A 21,036-nucleotide genomic window follows, 5' to 3' on the forward strand; every position below is an offset into this window, starting at 1 on the left:
TCCATCTGTCCATCCATCCATCCACTCATCCTTCTATCCACTCATCATCCACTCACCATCTATCCACTCATCCATCCACCCATCCATCCACCCACCCGTCTATCCATCCACCCATCCACCTATCCATCCATCCACCTCCCCATCCATCATCTATCCATCCATTCACCCATCTATTCATCCATCTATCCATCCACCTACTCATCCATCCATCCACCTCCCCATCCATCATCTATCTATCCATTCACCCATCTATTCATCCATCTATCCATCCACCCACCCATCCATCCACTCACCCACCCACCATCTATCCATCTGTCCATCCATCCATCCATCCACCCACCATCTGTCCACTCATCCATCCACCCATCCATCCATCCACCCATCTATCCATCCACCCATCTATCTATCTGTCTATCCATCCATCCATCCACCCATCCATCCATCCACCCATCTATCCATCTGTCTATCCATCCATCCATCCACCCATCCATCCACCCACCCACCATCTATTTATCTATCCATCCATCCATCCATCCACCCACCATCTATCCACTCATCTATCTATCCATCTAACCATCCATCCATCCACCCACCCATCCACCCATCTCTCCATCCACCCACCCATCTATTTATCATCCATCCATCCACCCACCCACCTACCCACCCATCTATCCATTCATCCAACTACCCCACCCATCTATCCATCTGTCCATCTGTCCATCCATCCATCCATATCACAATTAGAATTCAAAGTGAGGCATTTGGGTCATTTAATAACATGCTTATTTGAATTAATATCTGACAAACATCAGTCTGGGCAGATTGTTTTTCAGTGAGGACCAGTTCTGCCATTTGTTTTTAAGGCAGCATTTCTATAAATCAAGTGAGCTAACTCTGCAGATTTTCATAAGACTAGATGCCAAACACTGGTAACATATAAAGTATGCTAGAAAATACAATTTTTGTGACTGTTTAAACAACGTTTAGAGGCTGCAAATTGACCCATGGGGCACCATTGCCAAGGATCCTGTGTCCAGCCATTGGTTTAGAAGGATACTTGGTGTGCAGTGCCAGTCAAAGGCCCTGAATCCTGCTTCTGCAACCCAGGGGGCTGGAAAGTTTGCAGAACGGATGTGTGCCGTGGTCAACACACACCTCACATAATTTATGCACCTGTTTTTCTGTGACCTAGTGGTGAGGTTGTGAGGTGCAGCTGTCACCTTATTTATTTTAACAACGTCTTGTCCACAGATACCTGTCGTGTTTGAAAACCTCTCTAGTGGCTACTGGGCCACCATTATCTGCCAAAAATGGAGCAGCACAAGGTCTGTGTGTGATCAAGCTAGGGGAGGCTGCTTTCTAAGCGATTTCATCTTAAAGGGGAACTTGGCTTGTCAAAAAATAAGTTTTAGGGAGCTTGCAAACAAAAGCGTTAAAAGCCCACAGAACCACCGGCTTTGAGAATTGGGCCTGGTGCTTGGCATCCGACAGGTCCTCTCCACTGTGCCCGGTTCTTCCTCTGTGGGCTGATGTTAGGGGAGGGGACGGGGTCCCATTCAGCAGCAGGAACAGAGAGACCCCACAGAGCATGGGAGGATACAGAGCTTCCCCTGGGCCACTCCTTGGCCAGGGAAAGCAGCCCGCACCTCCTCTTCCACCTGCAAAGTGGGGCCCCGCAGGATGGAGCGGGGTTTCCTGGTCTGTCTGGGTCGCTCTGCTCTGAGGGTCACTCTGCTCACTGGCCTGCACAGTCCCAGGACTTTCCCCCACCCGAGTCACAGCACGGCCACATTAGGCTGTCTCCAGGGACAGACTCCAGAGCGGCCAGCTAACAAGCCCACCAGTCTGCCCTGGTCCTTGGCAGGAGTGAGGCCTATGCCAGGGGCGGGGATGGCAGCCCCTGTGAGTGCCCACAGAGGAGAGCAGAGTGGGGGATCGTGAGTCCACAGACCTCCCGGCCCCTCTCCCACTTGAGCAGCATGGCTGGGTTTCCTCCCATGTCACACCCTCATCCCACCTGGGGTGGCCGCCGAACCCGTGTCCAGAAGAGGACGAGGCCCGATCACCCCCAGGCCTGATCAACCTCTGGCCTCCCAGGAACTCAGTAGTGGAAGCAGTAAAAGCGCCCAGTGCCAGGCCTTACCCGGCGCCCAGCCTCCCAGCCTCCCAGCCGGCCCCGGTTTCCACGAACAAGGAACTCCTCCAGGGGCAACGGACACTCTTGGCCTCCAGAACCACTGCCTGCCACCACCAACACCCGCGCGGGACATAGGCCTTTCTGAACACAAGCTGGGTGGGTTGGGGGGGTGGTCTCCAGTGACTCCCATACGCTGGCCCTGTCTGGCTTGCAGAGCCATCCAGACAAAAGTCCGACGCGGCACGCGCACTGCTGCCCCTCAGAGACCAGGCCCTCATTCCCCCCAGGAAGCCGGGATAGGGCCCACACCCACCCTGGACTCCGGCAGCCCAGGATGAGAACTTCCTATCACACTCCTGTCCCTGTGGCCAGTGTCTTGTGCTTGCTTTGGAGAAACCATGTGGGCCCCAGGGGACGAGGGAAAGGATCCTTGATTGAAGCGTTGTTTGTAGTGAGGGAAATTGACGTACTCAACCTCTCTCCATAGGGAAGCCGAGAACAGCATGCTGGTGTGTGCCTCCCCCCACCAAACCCTGAGGTGCCACTCGGCCCCAACATGAGGCAGCGCCACGCTCAATGCAGTCAACTTCGCAGGTGTCCAGAGAGAAAATTGCAAAGGAAAAGGAGAATTTGGTGCCTTTTCTGTAACTGGGCGAGACACATTGTACCTGGAAGTGACGGGGACAGGGCAGGACGCCTTGGGACGGCTTTCTACGCCCTAAGTGCTGCCACGAGTCCACCTGTTCAGTTTTCACGGATGTGCCGGAGACGGGGGCTGCTATTGCGCCATTTACAGATGAGGAGGCCGTGGCGGGGTGCGGGTGGCTGAGTATCTGAGCTAGGTCCCCCCAACCCCTTGATCCCATCTCACCGCGCCCAGGTGGGGTGGCCTTCGGGGCTGGGGACACTGAACCTACAGGAATTCCTTTCTACAAAGAAGAGGGAAGGAAGGAGCAGGCTGGGGACGGGGACGGTGTGCTGCCTGCACGGCTCCTGCGACCTCTGCAGGGGTTTAAAGATCAGCCACAGAGCACAGGGGTGAGGGTCAGGCACACACTGCTTGGGGGCTTGTTGCGGCTTAGCCCTCACACTGTCCCTTCCCGTCCAGGGCCCCGGAGCAGCGCGTCCAGTGGGGGTCGGCGTGAGAGCGGTGTGGAGACACCCACCCTCCCTTGCAGCCAGAGGTAAGAAGTGGAAGGGAAAGAGGAGAGGCCGCTCGGTGACCTCTGGAATGTTACCATTTTCACACGTATTCAGTTTGCAAATTATTAAGGCACGCTGCATCCTTCTTTTTGCACTGTGACCGAAATGACTGAAATGCTGTATGTTCAACGGGTCCTGTGACGGAGTTGGGACCATGTGACCACAGGGCTCTGAGGAGGACCACCCCACACCGCCCGCCATGCCTGGGGCCCACCTGGAGGAAACAGGCCCGGAGAGGCACACCCTGGTGAGAGGCCGAGTCGGGGTGGACCACAGGGGCTCTGGCCGCAGGCCTGCCCGTCCCAGCTGTCTCTGGCCCTGGGGAGGGGCTCAGCAGGGAGGGGCGGGAAGCACCTGGCAGTTTCGGTTTCGCCAGGAAGCGGCCGCCTGCCGTCTCCCTTCCCACCCGCCACCCGGAGAGCCCCCCAGGTGGGGACGGTCCCTTGCACTGCAGACGAGGAAGCCCCAGCTGAGGGGCCACAGGACAAGCCTCACGGCTCTTGGCAGCGGGGACAGAGCCAGGCCCAGCCTCAGCTGTGTCTCAGGAGGACCTGGGGTGGGAGAAGCCCCTGGGGGCCGAGAGCAGCCGAGGGCAGATCTGACTGGCATCTTCTGTCACCTGCTGGTGACCTTTTAGAACACGTGGTCCCAACCCTTGGTCTAGAACATGCTGCCGTGTCGGAGGGGCAGAAGCAGCTGAGACAGCTATACATCCCCCACCTGTCGCTCCGTCTGTCTGGGGCTGGGGATGTCAGGACAACACCCGCCACTGCAGGTGCCCTTGGAAATGAGTGGCAAGAAGCTTCGGGGTCCAGTTTGCACCGAGCCCCTCCAGCGGGGATGCCTCTTTCATGTCCGCACCTTGCGCCTGACATGGAGGGGTGTGCGGTCAGCGGGTGGGGGCTGACCGGGTACTTGCAGTGACAGGGTGGCAGGGCCCCGGACGTGTCATGTGACCCCCGTGGGCCACAACCCCTCTGAGCGCCACGGTCTGCAGTGCTGCAGGCCTCACACAGATTGGGGGCCGGAGCCTGAGATCTGTTCTCTAAATCTGGGAGCCCAGCCTGAGCAAGCCCTCAGCAGCCGCAGCCCCAGCGTGCGGCCTGGGTTCCCTGTTTTCAGGAATCCCCCCATCTCTCATGAGCAGTCAGCTGGGTCAGGCTGGCTCCACCGGCTCTGGGATTCAGCTACAGCCTGGCCTGGATGCAGCCGGGGTCACTGCCATCTGGAGTGAGGGGCTGCAGCGGGCACGGCTGGAGGGAGAGCTGCAAGGTCCCCTCCCCCACTCTGTCCCCTTCAGGTCCGTGAAGTCGGGGCTTTCCAGACACTCAAAATGCACCTGGACTCGGGAGCGCAGGAGGAAGCTCCGGGAGCCCGCAGGGTGGGGCAAATTCTCCAGTTCCTTCTCTACGGGGCTCCCTCCTGGCCGGTGCCTCCTGGCCTTGGCAGGGGTGGGAGGCCTGGTGTCTGCAGGGCCAGCTGCAGGGGTCACAAAAGCGGGGCCTCTTGGGAGGCAGCAGCAGGAATAGGGTCTTTCCTTACCAAATCCCACCCCAGCCTCGAGGAGGGGCTCGCCGCCACCCCGTTTTACAAATAGGAGACAGGCTGGGGTCGGCATGGCCGGTGGACAGCAGTTTCCATTCCCGCCATGGTCGGGTCCAACCACTGCCCCTCACAGACCAGGGAGCTGAGGGAGAGGGGGACGAGGCCGGCCCGAAGTCGCACAGACCTCAGCACCGCCCGTGGGGCTCCATTTTGCAGGCTCAGGGCAGCAGGCCAGGCTTCAATGCCGGGGTGTGAGGGGCAGGTGCTGGGGCTCCCGGTGGGCCCTGCTAGAGGGCACCATGAACCTGGTCCAGTTAGGGCGAGCATGGCCTGCGGGGCTGCAATTTGGCAAAGCCCCCGACCTTCTGCAAAGCTGTGGGTTCACCCCATCCCCTTCTGCAGGGGCCTCCCTGAGTGAGCCCCAGTGGCTGTGGCTGTTGGCAGCTTCTGCCAGGTCTTCTCAGGAGGGCATGCCTTCTGGCCCCACTCCTCCGAGGGAGAAAGCCACACTTGGGGCCCTCACCCCAGGAGCCCTTGTCTCCACAAAGGGGGTGCCTGGAAAAGCTGACGGAAATTCACGTCAGTGGGGGACAGGCCTGGGGGAGGGGTTGGCCCACTCTCCAAAAGCTGCCAGTAAAACAGCTGCTCTGCAGCTGCCCTGGGCCGAGACAGGATTTCACTCCAGGAGGTGGCGGCGGCGGCCCCAAGCCGGCAGCCTTGCTGTGTGATCAGTTGGGTGTCAGGACGTGCTTGATCCAGGGGTCAGCAACACGGTGTCAGGCAGCACCTGCATGGGGCTTCCTCAAGTGAAGCAAGGTGATGGAGGGGGGGTTCTGAGGGGCTCAGCTGAGGGCGTGGCTCTTGTCTCAGAGCAGGGCATGCAGTGGGGTCCCTCTCCTGACATGTGACCTCAGCTGCTCTCCTCTGCGAGGGTCCTTGGCAGGATGCACAGCCTGGGAGGACGTGGCCCACCCTCGCCCTGCTGTGTGAGCTAGGCTGATTTCTTGACCTTTCTGATTTGTGTCCTCATCTGAGGTCAGCGATGCCCTTGAAGTGTTGCCGGGTGAAAGCTGGGAACGGGATTGCGTATCCGTCTGCCCCTCCCCTCCGGGGCCACAGAGCCTGAGCTCCTGGGAAAACTGTGGAGCCCGGCCCTGCATCCTGGCTGCTGTCCAGGCTGCTGTGGAGCTGCCTCCTGGCCTGCAGGTCCTCACCTGCTTTGTTGACTGACTGCACTCTGTCCTTGCTGCCGGATCCTCCAACCAGGTCTGGAAGAATCGCAGGCTCTCCAAGATCCAAGCAGAGTGGGCCCCGCTCTGTGTCCGGGACACTGGCTCGGGAAGGGGGCCTCAGTCTGTCCCCATGCACCCCCAATGCTGTGTCCGAGACAGAGACCTGTGCTGTCTGAGGGGACGCCATACCCTGTCTGCCGTCAGGGACAGCTCAGCCCCAGCAATACCTCCCGCCTTGGAGTAGCCCTGAGCAGTGTCTGCACCTGGGGAGGGGCTCGGCACGGTCCCCTCTGATGCCAACCCAGGCAGGCAAGCAGGACCCCAGGCCTCACTCAACCATGTGGTAGGGCACAGTGGCAGGGGCCCCAGGATAGGGGCAGGAGAGGAGGGGGCTATTTCTCTGCTCAGGGAGAAGGAGGCAGAGCCCTGGTGTCTCCTGTAGTTTCCAAGATGACGATCCCCCAGGCCAGAGCTCTCACCCCTCCTCCCATCAGTGTCCCACTCTGTTCTCTCCACCACGCTCCCTGGATCTCAGGCTGTCCTCTGACCCAGACCTCTTGCCCGGATCACTTGCTACCACCTTAGGGGCAGAGACAAGAAGGGGATAGGGCCTCCCAGGGTCACGGGATGATTGACCCAGACCCAGTGCTGAGTGAGGTGCTCCCCTGATCAGGCCAGGCCAGATCCTGCAGTCTCGAGGCTTGGATGCCTGGCACCCTAACAGCCGCACGGGGCTCCCTGCTGCAGGCTCCGGCCCCTCCAGGCCCATCCCCAGGCCTGACCCCAGGGCGCTAGAGCCTGGCCTGAGGCTGACCAGGCAGTCAGGACCCCAGACCCAATGGAGGGCCCATCTCTGGGCCTGGCCCTGCTCACTGTGCAGCCCCGGGCCGGTCACTCCATCTCTGGGCCTTGGCTCCTGCTCGGACAGTGGCTGTGAAGGTGGCTCTGGAATCAGCGAGCAGCTCAGATATGCCAGTCCCTGCCTCGGCACCAGCAGGATGCACACAGCCAAGTAACAACTCAAGGACCAGGAGCGCGGAGGCCGAGCCTCACCTGGAGATGGGATGGACTCACGCCTTCCTGGGCTGAGCACCCTCCTGGGCCAGCACCGTCTGCTGAGGGCCCTGCTGCAAGCAGGCACCAGAGCCCCTGCCTCGTGCAGCCAGCTGGGGGCCGGGGGATGAGTAGTACCTGAGGGGGCGGCTGGTTTGTCTCATGGGGTGAGAGACTGAAGGAGAGGAGCACCGAGAGAAGGAGGCCGAGGGCAGCGAGGCCTCGCTAAGAAGACACTGAGAGCAACCCCAGGCAGGAGCCCCGTGGGGAGGGGGCTTCTCGGCGAGGGCACAGCACAGGCACTGGCTTGGGAGGCTTGTGGAGCCGCCAGGCAGCCGGGGCTGTGAGTGCCGGAGGCGGACATAGTGGGGTCGGGGCGGGCGGGCTGGGCCGTGGGTGTGCACAGGTGTGACGTGGCTGACTTGTTTTAAATCAACTCAATTTTCCCTTTTTTTTTTGAGACGGAGTTTCCCTCTGTCGCCCAGGCTGGAGTGCAGGGTCGCAATCTTGGCTCACTGCAACCTCTGCCTCCCGGGTTCACGCGGTTCTCCTACCTCAGCCTCCTGAGTAGCTGGGATTACAGGCACCCACCACCACACCCAGCTAATTTTTGTATATTTAGTAGACAGGGTTTTGCCGTGTTGGCCAGGCTGGTCTCAAACTCCTGACCTCAAGTGATCCCCCCGCCTCGGCCTCCCAAAATGCTGGGATGACAGGCGTGAGTCACTGCACCTGGCCTTGATTTTTCAAATGACATGGTGACACAACCACTCTCCGCCCACCTGAGAGCACTGCCTGGGGCCTGGGGTGGGCAGAGCTGGGAGAGGAAGCCCCTCGGTGGGGTCCCCGCTGCAGACCTGTGTCCTGGCAACTGCCCGACAGGCCTCTGAGCAGCCGTCCTGGGGGTGGACTTGGGGGTTTAGTGCTGAGAACTTCATTGGCTCCTGCTACAGGTCGGCCTCTGGCTTTGTCACAGTCAATCTGAGTGATCCCGTCCACAGCTCCTGGCTGGAGTTCCTTCAAAGGGTGGGTGGGCGGCGCTCAGACAAGCCTCTCTTTTCCCTGTTTCTCCCCAGCTGCCCCTGGCTGACGTCTCCTCGGAGGAGCACTGGCCGGCGAGTCCTGGCTCAGCTGTGACCAATCGGCCTCTCCCTGGGGCCGCTCTTCCTGCCCACGCCTCCCTGGTCAGCTGCAGTCACGGAAGTGAAAGTGCCGGAAAACCCCTGCGCAGCGCCCAGGCAGGTTAACGGGACGCACTGCTTCTCAGTCCACATGTGGTGAGAAGTGAAAGTCATCTTTGCCTAAAGAATGGCCTCCCAGAGCCGCCCCCATGGGGCCACTTCCTCCAGGAAGCTGGCCTGGATTGCACCCTGACCCTAGGCACCGTCCCTGTCTTCCTAGGTGCTGATTCGAGGTCTTCCTGCTGGACAGGAGGACGTGGCTGGTTGCCGTGCTTGTGTGTGGGGATGGGCTGGTATGGGGAAGGAGCGGAGCATTCCGGCAACCACTGAGGCCTTAGGGAAGCAGTGCCATGCTTACTGGGGAGAGAGGGAGGTGCACTGACCGGGCCCGGAGAACTGGCTGCACCTGGCAATGAGGACATACCCAGAGCCCCTGCTCCCTGCTCTGCCCCAGTGGAGTGTCCAGTGGGGAGGTAGTTGGGGGAGGTCGGGCTTTGTCCCACCATCCACTCTCCTGAGGACTTCCTACCTCTGTGGACGCCTCTCTCTCTATTCCTGGCTCATCCATTCCTCTTCACCCTCCGTCCCCAGAGCTCTGCAGTCTCCCGCCTCTGTCCGGCCTTCGCAAACCCTCCCTCATGGAGCTGTCCACGCACTGGCCACCCCGTCCCCTCGCGGTGCTGCTGGCTTCCTGCCATGACTGACCCAGCAGTGGTTCCAGGGCGAGCTTCCCTCCGAGCCTGGGGCTGGACTCCACGGTCAGTGTGATTTCACAGCAGCGAGATCCTCACCTCTCCAGCCCATCTGCCTCTGCCCCACAGGGTCAGTGAAGCCTGCTGTGTGCCTCTCAGAACCTCAGTATCTTCTTCTGTGACGGCAGTAACAGCAGCACCCCTGGGCTGGCTCCCCAACATGGAGCCCCCCGACACTATGTGGTCAACAAAAGGGAGAACAGGAGGTGGGAGAACGGCGGTGACAGCACGTTGCTCACAGACGCAGGTCCGACGGCCACTATCTGGCCCCTTTGCAGGCACCCTTGGGGCTGCCCGTCTGTCTGTCTGTCTGTGGCCTCAGACGTCTTGTCACGCGCACACTGACCTCCCTGCCTCTGGCTGGAGCCCACGGACACCCTGGCCAAGCTCTGCATGATCCGCCAGCTCCATAGCCCGGCAAACACGGGGCCTGCGGCTGAAGGAAGAATTGGGCTGAGACCACCTGGCTGCTCATGTCCACTCCCCCTCCCACCGCACCCCCTCGATGGGCACCTCCCATAATGGGGGCTGCCTGCAGCCTCTCCGGCGCCTCCTTGTGTCCCACTGCCTGGAGTGCAGAGGGAGTGGCCGGAGCTGTGGCCTGGGGTGGGCTGGGCCTTAGAAGAAGGAGGCAGAGGAAGATTTGGGAGGAAGAAGGCCTTGGGAAGACAGAGGTAGAGGCTGTGGTGTGGCGGGCACAGACCAGGAACACCTGGGGCCAGCAGGACCTGGAGGAGGCAGGACCCGGAGGAGCACGGCCATCTGGCACCTTAGTTTCGAACTTCCAGCCTACGGCGCTGTGAGAGAAGCCTCTGTCATTCTGGGTCCCCACCCAGCTTGCAGCCTGTCCTTACTGCAGCCCCAGGAGATAGAAACACTGGGGGAAGGCATTCCAGACCCAGAACATTCCAAACCCAGAACATTCCGGACCCAGAACATTCTAAACCCAGAACATTCCGGACCCAGAACATTCCAAACTCAGAACATTCCAAACCCAGAATATTCCGGACCCAGAACATTCCAGATGCAGAACATTCCAGACCAGAACATTCCAGACCCAGAACATTCCGGACCTAGGACGTTCCAGACCCACAACATCCAGAGGGCAGCTGGGCCCAGATGGCCATTTGAGGAGATGGAGGATGGAGAGTGAATGGCGGCGCAGCCCAGCCCCAAGGGCAAGGTCGGTGGAGGGAGCTCAGGCTGACCATAGGCTCTGGACATGACCCCTGTGCCAGGTGGGCTCCGGCCAGGGCTTAAGCTTCCTGCACGGATGGTGCCTCCACAGCATCTGCCCACCTTGCCCGGTCCCCATAACACCCGCCCGCCTTTGCCTGGACCCCTCCACTGATGGTGCTCACCACCTCCCCGAGATCCCATGTCATCCCTCTACGGTGACACCAGGCCGCCTGACTCAGTTTCTCCCCCATGGAGGTCCCAGCACATGGCACTGAGCCTTCTCTGCCTCAGCCTATACTCATCAGGTGGATTTCAAAGTCTCTGTCTCTGGCACCCTCCTTAGGTGACCTGGTTCCCATCCCTCTCTCCTGGGGCAGTCAGGTCACCACTGTGACCTCAGCCTCTTTTTTCACAAAGTGGGTTTGTGGAGACAAGGCGGTGAGAGCCTGCACAGCTCTGAGCACACACAGCGGGCGCGTCATAAACCCAGGACCACAAGCGCTTGTCTTAAGGGGTTCCTTCTGCACCACTGGGCCAAGGGGTCAGTGAGAATCTGGACCCTCCGCCTGCGGGGGCTGGTGAAAGAGCCCAGGGAAGGGGGTCCTGGCCCCCAGATGGCGGCGTGTGCTCTGTGGCCGTCTTCTGATTGCTTACACCTCAGCCCCCTGGACACTGTCAGAGGAGACGAGAGGTTGAGTTCCTCCCATCCGCTGCGCAGCACACGGATGCCTCCCCGCCTGCCACCAAACACGCGGCAACACAGCCCTGTTCAGTCAGCCTTTGCTCTAAAGACAGGAAGGTTCTTCTACTTCAGCTCTTAAAAATATTACTGTTCTCCCCAGAGTTTAAAGCCAATCAGCCTGTTTTCAGGCCTCAAAGGTTTTAGGGACTCTTGGGAAGCCTGTGTGCCTGAGATCCACACAGTGGGGCTGAGGGCCCCTCAGGTCTGTCCAGGATCCCCCCAGTTCCCACAGCCCCCATGACCCCTGCTCCTCCAGCTGGGCGATGCTTGATGCTGAGGCTTTCCGGCATCACAGGGCCCCACATCTGTCCCCTGGGGGCCCCTGGGGTGCAGGATGAGAAGCTCCAAGCCCTGGTATTCACGTGTATCTCTGCTGCCTGATGTGGCCAAGGCTGTCCCATGGGCACCCTGGAATAGGGTTGGGTGGTTGCAGGGACAGAAGGCCCTAGAAGCCAGGTGCAGGACCCCGCACCCAAGTGAGACCCTGCTCCCTCCTCACATTGAAGCCCCTAAGCAGGGGCTCCCTGGGGATGGGCACAGTGGCTGTGTACTCTGTGTTAGAGGCCACCCTGGCCGTCCGCTCCTCACCTCCAGCCATGTCAGAGGCCACCCTGGCCATCTGCTCCTCACCTCCAACCATGTCAGAGGCCCACTCTGGCCCTCTGTTTCATGCCTCTAGCCACCAGCCCCTCGCACGAATCAGGCACAGGGCCACCTCCTGGCCCTAACCTCCTTCCACGGTAGATGCCCCCATCCTTCCACAGTAGACACGCCCATCCTAACAAAGCAGCTGTTCTCCATGCACCTCAGAGCCCGTCTCTCTCCCCACAGGTGAGAAACTCACGCAGGGAGCTGGTGGGACGGGTCTGATCCATGAGGAAACTGAGGCCCAGAAGGAGGGAGCACCTGGCCCAAGGCCACTCCGTGCCAGGGGACAGACAGGGCCGCCCGGGAGAGGATGGGATGGCAGATGCCAGGGCCAGTGAGCTGGTGCTGCCTTGAAGGCAGCTCTGAGTCACCCCCTCGGGAGAAACCCACAGTGTCACTAGCTGTGGTGAGGTCCGGCTTTTGCACGCCAGGCACCTGGGTCTGGGATGTTCCTGCTCACGGCTGGGGCCCTCGTAGGGGGCGGCTCTGGGGTCCCACGGGCACCTGCAGGTGGGAACAGCCTCAGGCAGCCGCCGCCAGGACCTGCTCAGGGAATGTGGTCTCCAGAGACGGGGACACCCCGGGTCCCGGGTTCTGTGTGTTAGTGTCAGGGGTGCAGGCAGACCCTGGACCTGACGGCCGCAGTGAGAGCCCTGCGAGACAGGAGACTGCTGGTTCCGGAAGGTTCTGACAGCTGCTGGGAGTGTGGGCACGAGGGCCACCGGGAGACGGGGACACCAGCCTGCAGCTGCAGCCCCCAGTGTCTGGGAGACCTTGTCCTGGGACTTTGCAGGCTTGGGCGGGGGGTGTCAGCAATAGCTGGCGTCCTGCTGGACCGCTCCCCAGAGCCCGAAGCCCCCAGGAAGGCAGGCCCAGGTTCCCCGCAAACTCCCACTGCCCTGCCTGGAATCGTTCCTTGGACAGGGGCCTGGGGTTGGGTCCATTTCCTCCTCACTGGGGTCTTGGGCCGGTGCCCTCCCCTCTGGCCTCAGTTTCCTCATCCAACCTGCTGTGAGGCGTCGCACCTGGAGGGCATCCCAGGAGGAGGAGGGCTCTCTTTGTAGGACCCCCCAATCACTTCCTGACTGCAGCTCTCCCACCCCCAGGAGAACACAGCCCACCCTCCTAGACAGGGCTGAGCAGCCCGGCCTCCAGCATCTGCCTCTGGGTGGGGCCAGGGCACCCGGCTGGCACCTGCCAAGCCCTCACCAGCCCACCTGCCCCAGCTGTGCAGGACCTGCCTGAGGGGTGGCCCTGTTGATATCTGAGGTGAGTCAACACGGCCGCCCATGCCGGCGCTGTCAACAAAGCCCCGCGAAGCTCGAAGGAGTCACAGCCTCGGCACCTGCTGCCGCCCTCTGCCCCCACCCCACCACCTTCCCCCCGAGCCTCTTACCTGGGCCGCCCTTCCTGGGACCCCGGGGTGCTGAGCAGGCAGCAGATGCCGGGAAGCCGCTCTCCAGCACAGGGTGCGGCTGGGACATGGAGCCACGGGTGGATCCCGAGGCTGAACCGGCTGCCCTGTCCCTCAGTCTCGAAGCCGGCATGAGGAGGGCCACCCTCAGGGGCCAACCTGGGGCCCAGGACAGGCCTCTTCCGGGAATGCCTTTCCCAACCTCCTGCAGCCTTGAGGGAAACAGGAGGGGCTGGGCCAGCTGGGGCGTCCTGGAGTTGGGCCTCTGCCGCTGGAAAGCCCAGGCCCTCCTGGCTGCCAACCGGGTGTCCTCAGCCCTGGGGAGGGGGTGGGAGCCGTGAGGCTCATGTGATGCGGGGCGGGCCTGGGGCTGCAGGCTGGGGAAGGTCTCCCTGCAGCCTGCGGGTGAGGCAGCCAGCTGTGTCCCTGTGATAATGGGCCGGAGGCCTGCAGCTGTGCCCCCCACTTCCCCGACAGGAACCATCTGGGGCCCTGCCCTTCACGGCCTTTCCTCGGGCCATTCCGGTTTGACCTTCCAACAACTTCCTCCTCCCCAGGCAGCTCTGGTGATGTCCCACCCACCCTGAGCCCTACAGCGTGTGTTCCTTGCTCCGGGGCAGGTCTGCAGGCCTAAGGGCAGCTCCATCCTGGCCCAGAGCCCTCGGCCTACTCCGCCCACCCACCTTCCCACCAGGGCTTGGCGCTTTCTTCAGTCTGGGGTATTTGGGGGTCTCCTCCCTCTCCGCTTGCCCTCAGTCAGCGGGACTTTCCCCAACACCCCTTTTAGTTTGCCCCCACTCCAGGGGCCACCCTGCTCGTGTTCCTGTGGCTGTCGACTGTGCCCTCGAGCCAGATGGGGCCTCTGACCGGCCTCCCCTCAGCCCTGGCTCCCCCAGCTGCTGGGGGTTCTTGGGCCCCTGATCTGTCCTTAAAGTACCTCCCGCTCGCTGGGGGGGAAACTGCCTCTCTCTGCCTGCCTCTCTCTGCCTGGCCTCGTGCGCAGGGCTCCTGACCCTCTGTGGAGACAGCGGGGCTCCCGGCCTCTCCGGGGCTGCCTTGGAAGGACCCTCACCCCGCGCCCCAGCGGCCGCCTCCGGAGTTTGCAGGGGTCGGGGTGGGTGGCTTCTCCAGTCTGAGAAATTCCAGAAGCCACCTCAGAGCCCTCTTGGGACCACTCAGACCCCAGGGAGAGTCCCAGGACCCCTTTCTAGCAGCCATTGGGCTGAGAGTGAGTCACATCCCAGATGCTGGAGAAAAAGCCACTTTCTAAAGTGCCCTGACAACTGTCAGAGGCAAGAGGAGCTTCCCGGGAGGTGACAGTAGCCCTTCGGCCCTGCAGCCCTGGTGGGCGACTTTTTGGATACCATGGCTGGAGGCTTCGTGGCCTCAGACAGGCCAGAGGTGTGGAACCCGCAGACCCAAGGCCGGTTCACGGGCATCTGTGCTATTTTGATTTGATTTGATTTGATTTTTAGGTCACGCCTGCACACGGTTAATAATTCAAGCCGTGCAGGGGTAAAAGCCGACTCCTTTCCCGCAGGGTCCCCAGGTGTCCCGGGTCTCCCTGTCCTGGTAATCGGGTGTCCTTCTCGAGTTGGTGACAACAAGCTGCGTGCCAGCGCGTGTGTCCAGCTTACGGTCAGAGCGTGTTTGTTACTGCTGGGGAACTTCCTAGAGGCAAGGCCCGCCTGGGGCCTCCCCTGCACTGGGTGGTGGGCCGCTCTGCCCCCAGGACTCAGGCTGGAAGGGACCTCCCTGCAAGCCCGGGGCCAGTCCCCTGGTGCCATCATCGGGTCCCCACGTCCCCTGCTGTTCCCCGCACTCTGGCTCAGGGTGAGATTAGCAGTCGGGGTCCTGGGGGCCCTGACCCCCTTGGTTTCCTCATCTGTGCAGGGTGCATGATCCTAACGGCCTCAGCTCCTAGAGCGTTTCCGGGAGTGGAGACAGCAGAGGCGCTGGGCGGCCACATGGGCCAGGGCCACGGTGGTCACATGGCTGGTGTTTGTCTGTGTCAGTGCCTGTTCCCCACCTATGTGCAGTGGGAGTCTCAGAGTCGGGGAACTGAGGGTCTCAGGCGGCGCAGCCCCCACTCCATGAGGCAGCAGGATGACACCCTGGGTGGGGGTGGTAACTCCCCTCACGGGGGTAGGAGACAGGCTGCCCCACCCCCAGCCCTGAGGCAGATGTTCGAGGCCTGCACCTGCGCCCCCCGCAGATGGGACACTTCCACTTTCGCAATGAGGCCCTGAGCTCCCCGCCTGGCCCTGTCCTGCCTGGTGTCTAATCAGGGGGTCTGATGGAGGTGGGGTTGGAAAGAGAAGAGAAGAAAGTTGCCCACAAGTTGGGGGCAGGAGCTGCCTCCCACTTTGGCGGCCACCTGGGGTGTGGGCACCACTCCCCACCTCCCCACTACCCGCCTCCTCTCCCCTAGGCCGGGCAGTTGGTGCTTGTGGGGAAGCAGACGTTGGCTGTGGCTTTCAGAGCTGGGCGGCTGGGAGATAAGGGGCTGGGGAGGAAGTGGCTGCAGAGGTGGAGGCAGCAGGAGCGGGCTCGGCTTCTCCCAGAGACTCCTGCTGTCTGCAGCCAGCACCCAGCCTCGCGGGGCAGAAGGGGCCTTTCCTTCCTTCCTAAAAGACCTATTAGGGCCCACTGGGGTTCTGTCGGTGTCCAAGACAGCCCCTGGTCCTGCTCTCTGGGACTATAGGAGACACGGTCCATTAACATGGCCTGGCATGTGTGGCCTGGAGGGCAGTTGGGGAAACTGCCCCTGGGTAGGCAGAGGGGCCCTAAGGCAGGCTTTGGTGAATATGCAGGATGGCCAGAGAACTGGAGGAGGGTGTGGGGGCAGTAGGGGAGATGATGCCATGTGGGGGTGGGTGAGGAGGTCTTTCTTCAGTCAGGGTGTCTTATGTTTGCCTTCTCTTCTAGCATGTAGGAACCCGCCACCCCCCTCCAACACACACACCCTTCACTGCTGGATAAATAGATGAATGAATAGATTGATGAATGAATAGATTAATCAATGAATGAATGGATGGGTGGATGAGTGAATGGGTGGGTAGATGGGTAGGTGGATGGGTGGATGGGTGGGTGGGTGGATGAGTGAATGAGTGGATGGATGGATGGATAGATGGGTGAGTGGGTGGATGTGTGGGTGGATGGACAGATGTGTGGATGGGTGGGTGGATGGATAGATGGGTGAATGGGTGGATGGATGAGTGGATAAATGGGTAAACGGGTGGGGTGGGTGAATGGGTGGGTAGGTGGATGGATGACTGGGTGAATGAATGTTGGATGGGTGTGTGGGTGGATGGGTGGATAGATGGGTGAGTGGGTGGGTGGATAGATGGGTGAGTGGGTGGATGGATGGATAGATGGGTGAATGGGTGGGTGGGTGGATGGATGAATAGATGGGTGGATGGATGAGTGGATGGATGGGTGGATGGATGAGTGGATGGATGGGTGGATAGACAGGTGGATGGGTGAATGGGTGGATGGATGGGTGGGTGGATGGGTGGATAGATGGGTGGATTGGTGAATGGGTGGGTAGGTGGATGGGTGGATGGATGAGTGGATGGATGGGTGGATGGATGAGTGGATGGATGGGTGGATAGACAGGTGGATGGGTGAATGGGTGGATGGATGGGTGGGTGGATGGGTGGATAGATGGGTGGATTGGTGAATGAGTGGGTAGGTGGATGGGTGGATGGATGAGTGGGTGGATGGGTGGATGGATGAGTGGATGGATGGGTGGATAGACAGGTGGATGGGTGAATGGGTGGATGGATGGGTGGATGGATGAGTGGGTGGATGGGTGGGTGGATGGGTGGATGGGTGGATTGGTGAATGGGTAGGTAGGTGAATGGATGGGTGGGTGGATGGGTGGATAGATGGGTGGATTGGTGAATGGGTAGGTAGGTGAATGGATGGGTGAATGGGTGGGTAGGTGGATGGGTGGATACATGGTGAATAGGTGAGTGGGTGGATGGGGATGGGTGGGTGGATGGGGATGGGAGGGTGGAGGGGTGGATGGATGGGTGGAGGGGTGGGTGGGTGGGTGGAAGGGTGGGTGGGTGGATGGGGATGGGGGGGTGGAGGGGTGGATGGATGGGTGGAGGGGTGGGTGGGTGGATGGGGATGGGAGGGTGGATAGACAGGTGGATGGATGGGTGGAGGAGTGGGTGGATGGGTGGGTGGATGGGGATGGGAGGGTGGGTGGATGGGGATGGGTGGAGGAGTGGGTGGGTGGATGGGGATGGGAGGGTGGAGGGGTGGATGGATGGGTGGAGGGGTGGGGGGTGGGTGATGGGGATGGGAGGGTGGAGGGGTGGATGGATGGGTGGATGGGGGTGGGTGGGGTGGGGTGGATGGGGATGGGAGGGTGGAGGGGTGGATGGATGGGTGGAGGGGGTGGGTGGGTGGATGGGGGATGGGGGGGTGGAGGGGGGGATGGATGGGTGGAGGGGGAGGGGTGGGTGGGTGATGAGTAGGTGGATGGGTGGATAGAGAGGTGGGTGGATGGGTGGAGGAGTGGGTGGGTGGATGGGTGGATAGACAGGTGGGTGGATGGGTGGAGGAGTGGTGGGTGGATGGATGGGATGGGAGGGTGGAGGGGTGGATGGATGGGTGGAGGAGTGGGTGGGTGGATGGATGAGAGTGGGTGGATGGGTAGATAGACAGGTGGATGGATGGGTGGAGGAGTGGGTGGATGGGTGGGTGGATGGGGATGGGAGGGTGGGTGGATGGGGATGGGTGGAGGAGTGGGTGGGTAGATGGGGATGGGAGGGTGGAGGGGTGGATGGATGGGTGGAGGGGTGGGTGGGTGGATGGGGGGATGGGAGGGTGGAGGGGTGGATGGATGGGTGGAGGGGGTGGTTGGGTGGATGGGGATGGGAGGGTGGATGGACAGGTGGATGGATGGGTGGAGGGGTGGGTGGGTGGATGGGTGGATCAATGAATAAGTGGTATATGGTTTTATGGAAGTCTCGTGCCAGCCCACTTTACAGAGGAGGAGGAGGCCCACAAGGGTGCCGTCCCTACTCACAAAGCCTGGAGAGAGGAATGGAAGTCGCAAGGCGGCCCCAGAGGAGGCTGAGCAGTGACATGTGTGGGTGAACCTGACTGGCCACGCCTTGCCCCGGCTTTCTGGTCCTGAATAAGGTGTGGACAGTTGGGGTGAGCCACAGAGGGAGTGGGGGCTGGGGGCGGAGGCAGGAAAAATCCTGCCCCGGGTGTTCAAGACAGTGCGGGCGAAGAGGCCCGGAGCTGGACGCCCAGCCACTCCCCGGCTCAGGGCACGGCTGAGCAAACCCAGAACCACGGAGAAGGTGCCACGGCCGGAGGGCTGGGGTGATTTGGGGAAACCTGGTACGAAGTGATGCAGGATTCCAGGGCTCTGAGACTGCAGTTACTGGGTGCACCTGCCACCCCCAGAGAGAGCAGGTCTGCCCAGGGAGTCCGAGCCGAGGCGCGGGCCGGAGACACCCCAGTGAGAGCACGGAACTGGAATCGGTCTTCACCTTCCTGGTGTGTGGACTCCTTGGGCATCTAGTAAATAAATAGGTTCACAGAATTATGAAGGAAACCCATTTTACCAAAATACAGTTACCACCCTCTTAGAACATTCTGGTGTAGTGAGCGCTGTGCTTTTCATTCAGCCGTGATTTAAAGTGGTGAGGTGTGGGAACTGCATTCTGAGACGTGGCGGTGAGTGGAAGGGGAGGGGGGTGTTTCGTGGTGCCCGAACCCTCCCAAGGCATGGCTGCTTGGGGCCCACAGAAGTGGCCCTGGGGCAGTTCTGTTGGTGTCAACGGCACAGGCACGGCTGACGCCCCGGGAGGTGCCCACGGTCATGGTTAAAGGAAAGGCTAAATTTTGGTTAGAGACTCGACACAACGCCAGATGAAACTGATCCAAGTCCACAGATCCCCTGAATTCTGAGGAAAGAACTGCGGTTCCAGCTTATCTCGAAGGTGTCCCCCCGTCCCGGCTCACCACCTCAGCTTCCGGGAGTCTCCGGTGGGACAGCCAGGGCCGCATGAGGGTCCCGAAGTCACAGGCTGGTTCACACTCAGCGTTTCCTGTCTGTGCTGGGTACACTTGGGCAAATGTCTTGACCCATTTCCTCAACTGTAAAGTAAGAAGGTAACAGAGTCGGCTGAACGGGGCTGTGGAGAGAATTTAATAAAAGAGTCCACGTTTGGACTCTCCTTGGTGCCCGCAAAGGTGGGCAAGCACAGAAGAGCAGCTGTGACCCCAGTGAGGTCCCTGGGCCGTGAAGGGGCCAGCCCAGGGGAGAGTGGAATCCCCACACCGCCATCTGGCCGTGCCCGCCTCCGGGGCAGGCATGTTGCTGCTAGAAAGTTCTTCCTAAATTGAGCTCAGGTCGGCGTCCCTGCAGATGCGGCCCCTCTCCGGAAAAGTGCTTTGGAAGGGAGAAGGGCTCTCCCAGCCCCACCGCCGTCTCCTGGAGTCAGCCACAGCCTCCTCCCGCCCCCATGGCAAGAGACCCGCTTCAGTTGCAATGTGGCCGCCCTGCCCCCCTCTTAAACCTTCAGTGGCTGCCCACCTCCCTCAAGATCAAGGCCAGACCCTGATGACTGGGGGCCCCTCCAGACTCTGCCCCAATCCCACATCAGAGCCGCTTCTCCCCGGGGTGCTTCCTCATCTCTGGGCCTCCCCAGCCCTCTCATCGAAACTTGCCTCACCTGGTGGGCTCCTACCCAGCCCTCAGAGCCCTCAGGAAGTGCCCTGTCCTGTCCTGGGCTCCACACCCCCGCACGCCTCCATCACAGCATAAGCACCTTGGGTTGCAGTTGCTGTGGGTTGGTTTCCTCGGACCCACAGGAAAACAGCCCCCGGCGGGGACCTTGCCTGTCTCCAAGGGCTGTGTTTCCAGCACAAGGTGCAGGGCATCGTGGGTGATGGCTGGCTGGTGGAGTTTGGCACACCCATCTCTGGGTCCCCCACATGACACCAGGAACTTCTCTGGGCTGAATTCCGCCTCTCCCGCCCTCAGGACTCCCCTGGGACTCTGCCCCACACACATCCCAGGGAACAGAGAGGACACGGCCGGTCTCCCCGGGCTGAGCAGGACGGGCTGAGTCTCCAGGCCCGGCCGCCCAGGGCAGGCTTGGGACCCTGAGGCAGCCCCCAAGGCCTGGGAGGCTTGGTGGCCTTTGCCTGGACAGGAGGGCCTTCCCCAGCTCATCAGCCACCCCAGGAGGGCAGTGGGTGTGGGACAGAACTGACGGCAGTCGGAGGCCACAGTCCCGCAGGACCCGCTGTGCCCTTGACTGGCATCCTCCTCCCGTCCTGAAGTGCATGGGGCTGGGCCCAGCAGGGTGGAGTCTGAACGGAGACCGGCATTTGAGCATCAGGGCAGCGGACAGCCTAGCCCCTGCTTCCTGAGCACCCTGGACTTGCCGGGGCCACTGGTGACCTGGTGGCCTCTACTCAGCATCTGACAGGACTGGAGAGGTTGAGCATTTCCCAGGTCACCAGCGGTGCCCTGGGGTGGGATTTGGGACTCAGGCTGGGTCCAAGCCAGTCCTCTCCCTGAGGCGGAGAGCCTGCTGTGACTCCACCCACCCAGCTTCCAGGGCACAGAGCCCTCTGCCCACCGTGGTCTCTGATCCTCCCCAGCGCCGGGAGGCACCAAGACCTGTCAGGGCTGCCCATTCTGCAGAACAGGAAACCGAGGCTCCCAGAGGGGAAAGTCCCAACCTCCCTGGGGGTCCCGGGGTCCTGGGCTGCTGCACCCCAGCTGCAAAGGGGGAAGCCCCGCCCAGAGGCCACTTTCCCTGTAAGGAGACCAGGCGGGGTGAGGGCTGCCGTGTGCCGGTGCCGCCCCGGTTTCCCTCTGACTCAGGCGGAGGTGGCTGCCCCTGTGTGGGGGCCGCGTCTAGTCCTCGGGTCCCACTCCGGTGACCGGCCCCCATCTCATCTCCG

The 21,036-nt window shown here is 61.3% G+C and overlaps 2 protein-coding genes across 3 annotated transcripts in view; both read right to left on the reverse strand.

The window, feature by feature from the left end:
• Window positions 1–13,628, reverse strand: part of CBFA2T3 (CBFA2/RUNX1 partner transcriptional co-repressor 3) — a 101,701-nt gene extending 88,073 nt beyond the window's left edge. For both annotated transcript variants that reach the window (XM_050773617.1, XM_050773616.1), the window contains exon 1: window positions 13,069–13,628. In XM_050773617.1, the coding sequence (XP_050629574.1) occupies window positions 13,069–13,570 (502 nt within the window). In that variant the 5' untranslated portion in view covers window positions 13,571–13,628. The remainder of the gene's footprint in view (window positions 1–13,068) is intronic.
• APRT (adenine phosphoribosyltransferase) overlaps window positions 1–21,036 on the reverse strand; it is a 187,719-nt gene that overhangs the window by 160,779 nt on the left and 5,904 nt on the right. The gene's annotated exons all lie outside the window — the stretch shown is intronic.

This window comes from Macaca thibetana, chromosome 20 (assembly GCF_024542745.1).
Source record: "Macaca thibetana thibetana isolate TM-01 chromosome 20, ASM2454274v1, whole genome shotgun sequence".
NCBI classification, from domain to species: domain Eukaryota; kingdom Metazoa; phylum Chordata; class Mammalia; order Primates; family Cercopithecidae; genus Macaca; species Macaca thibetana.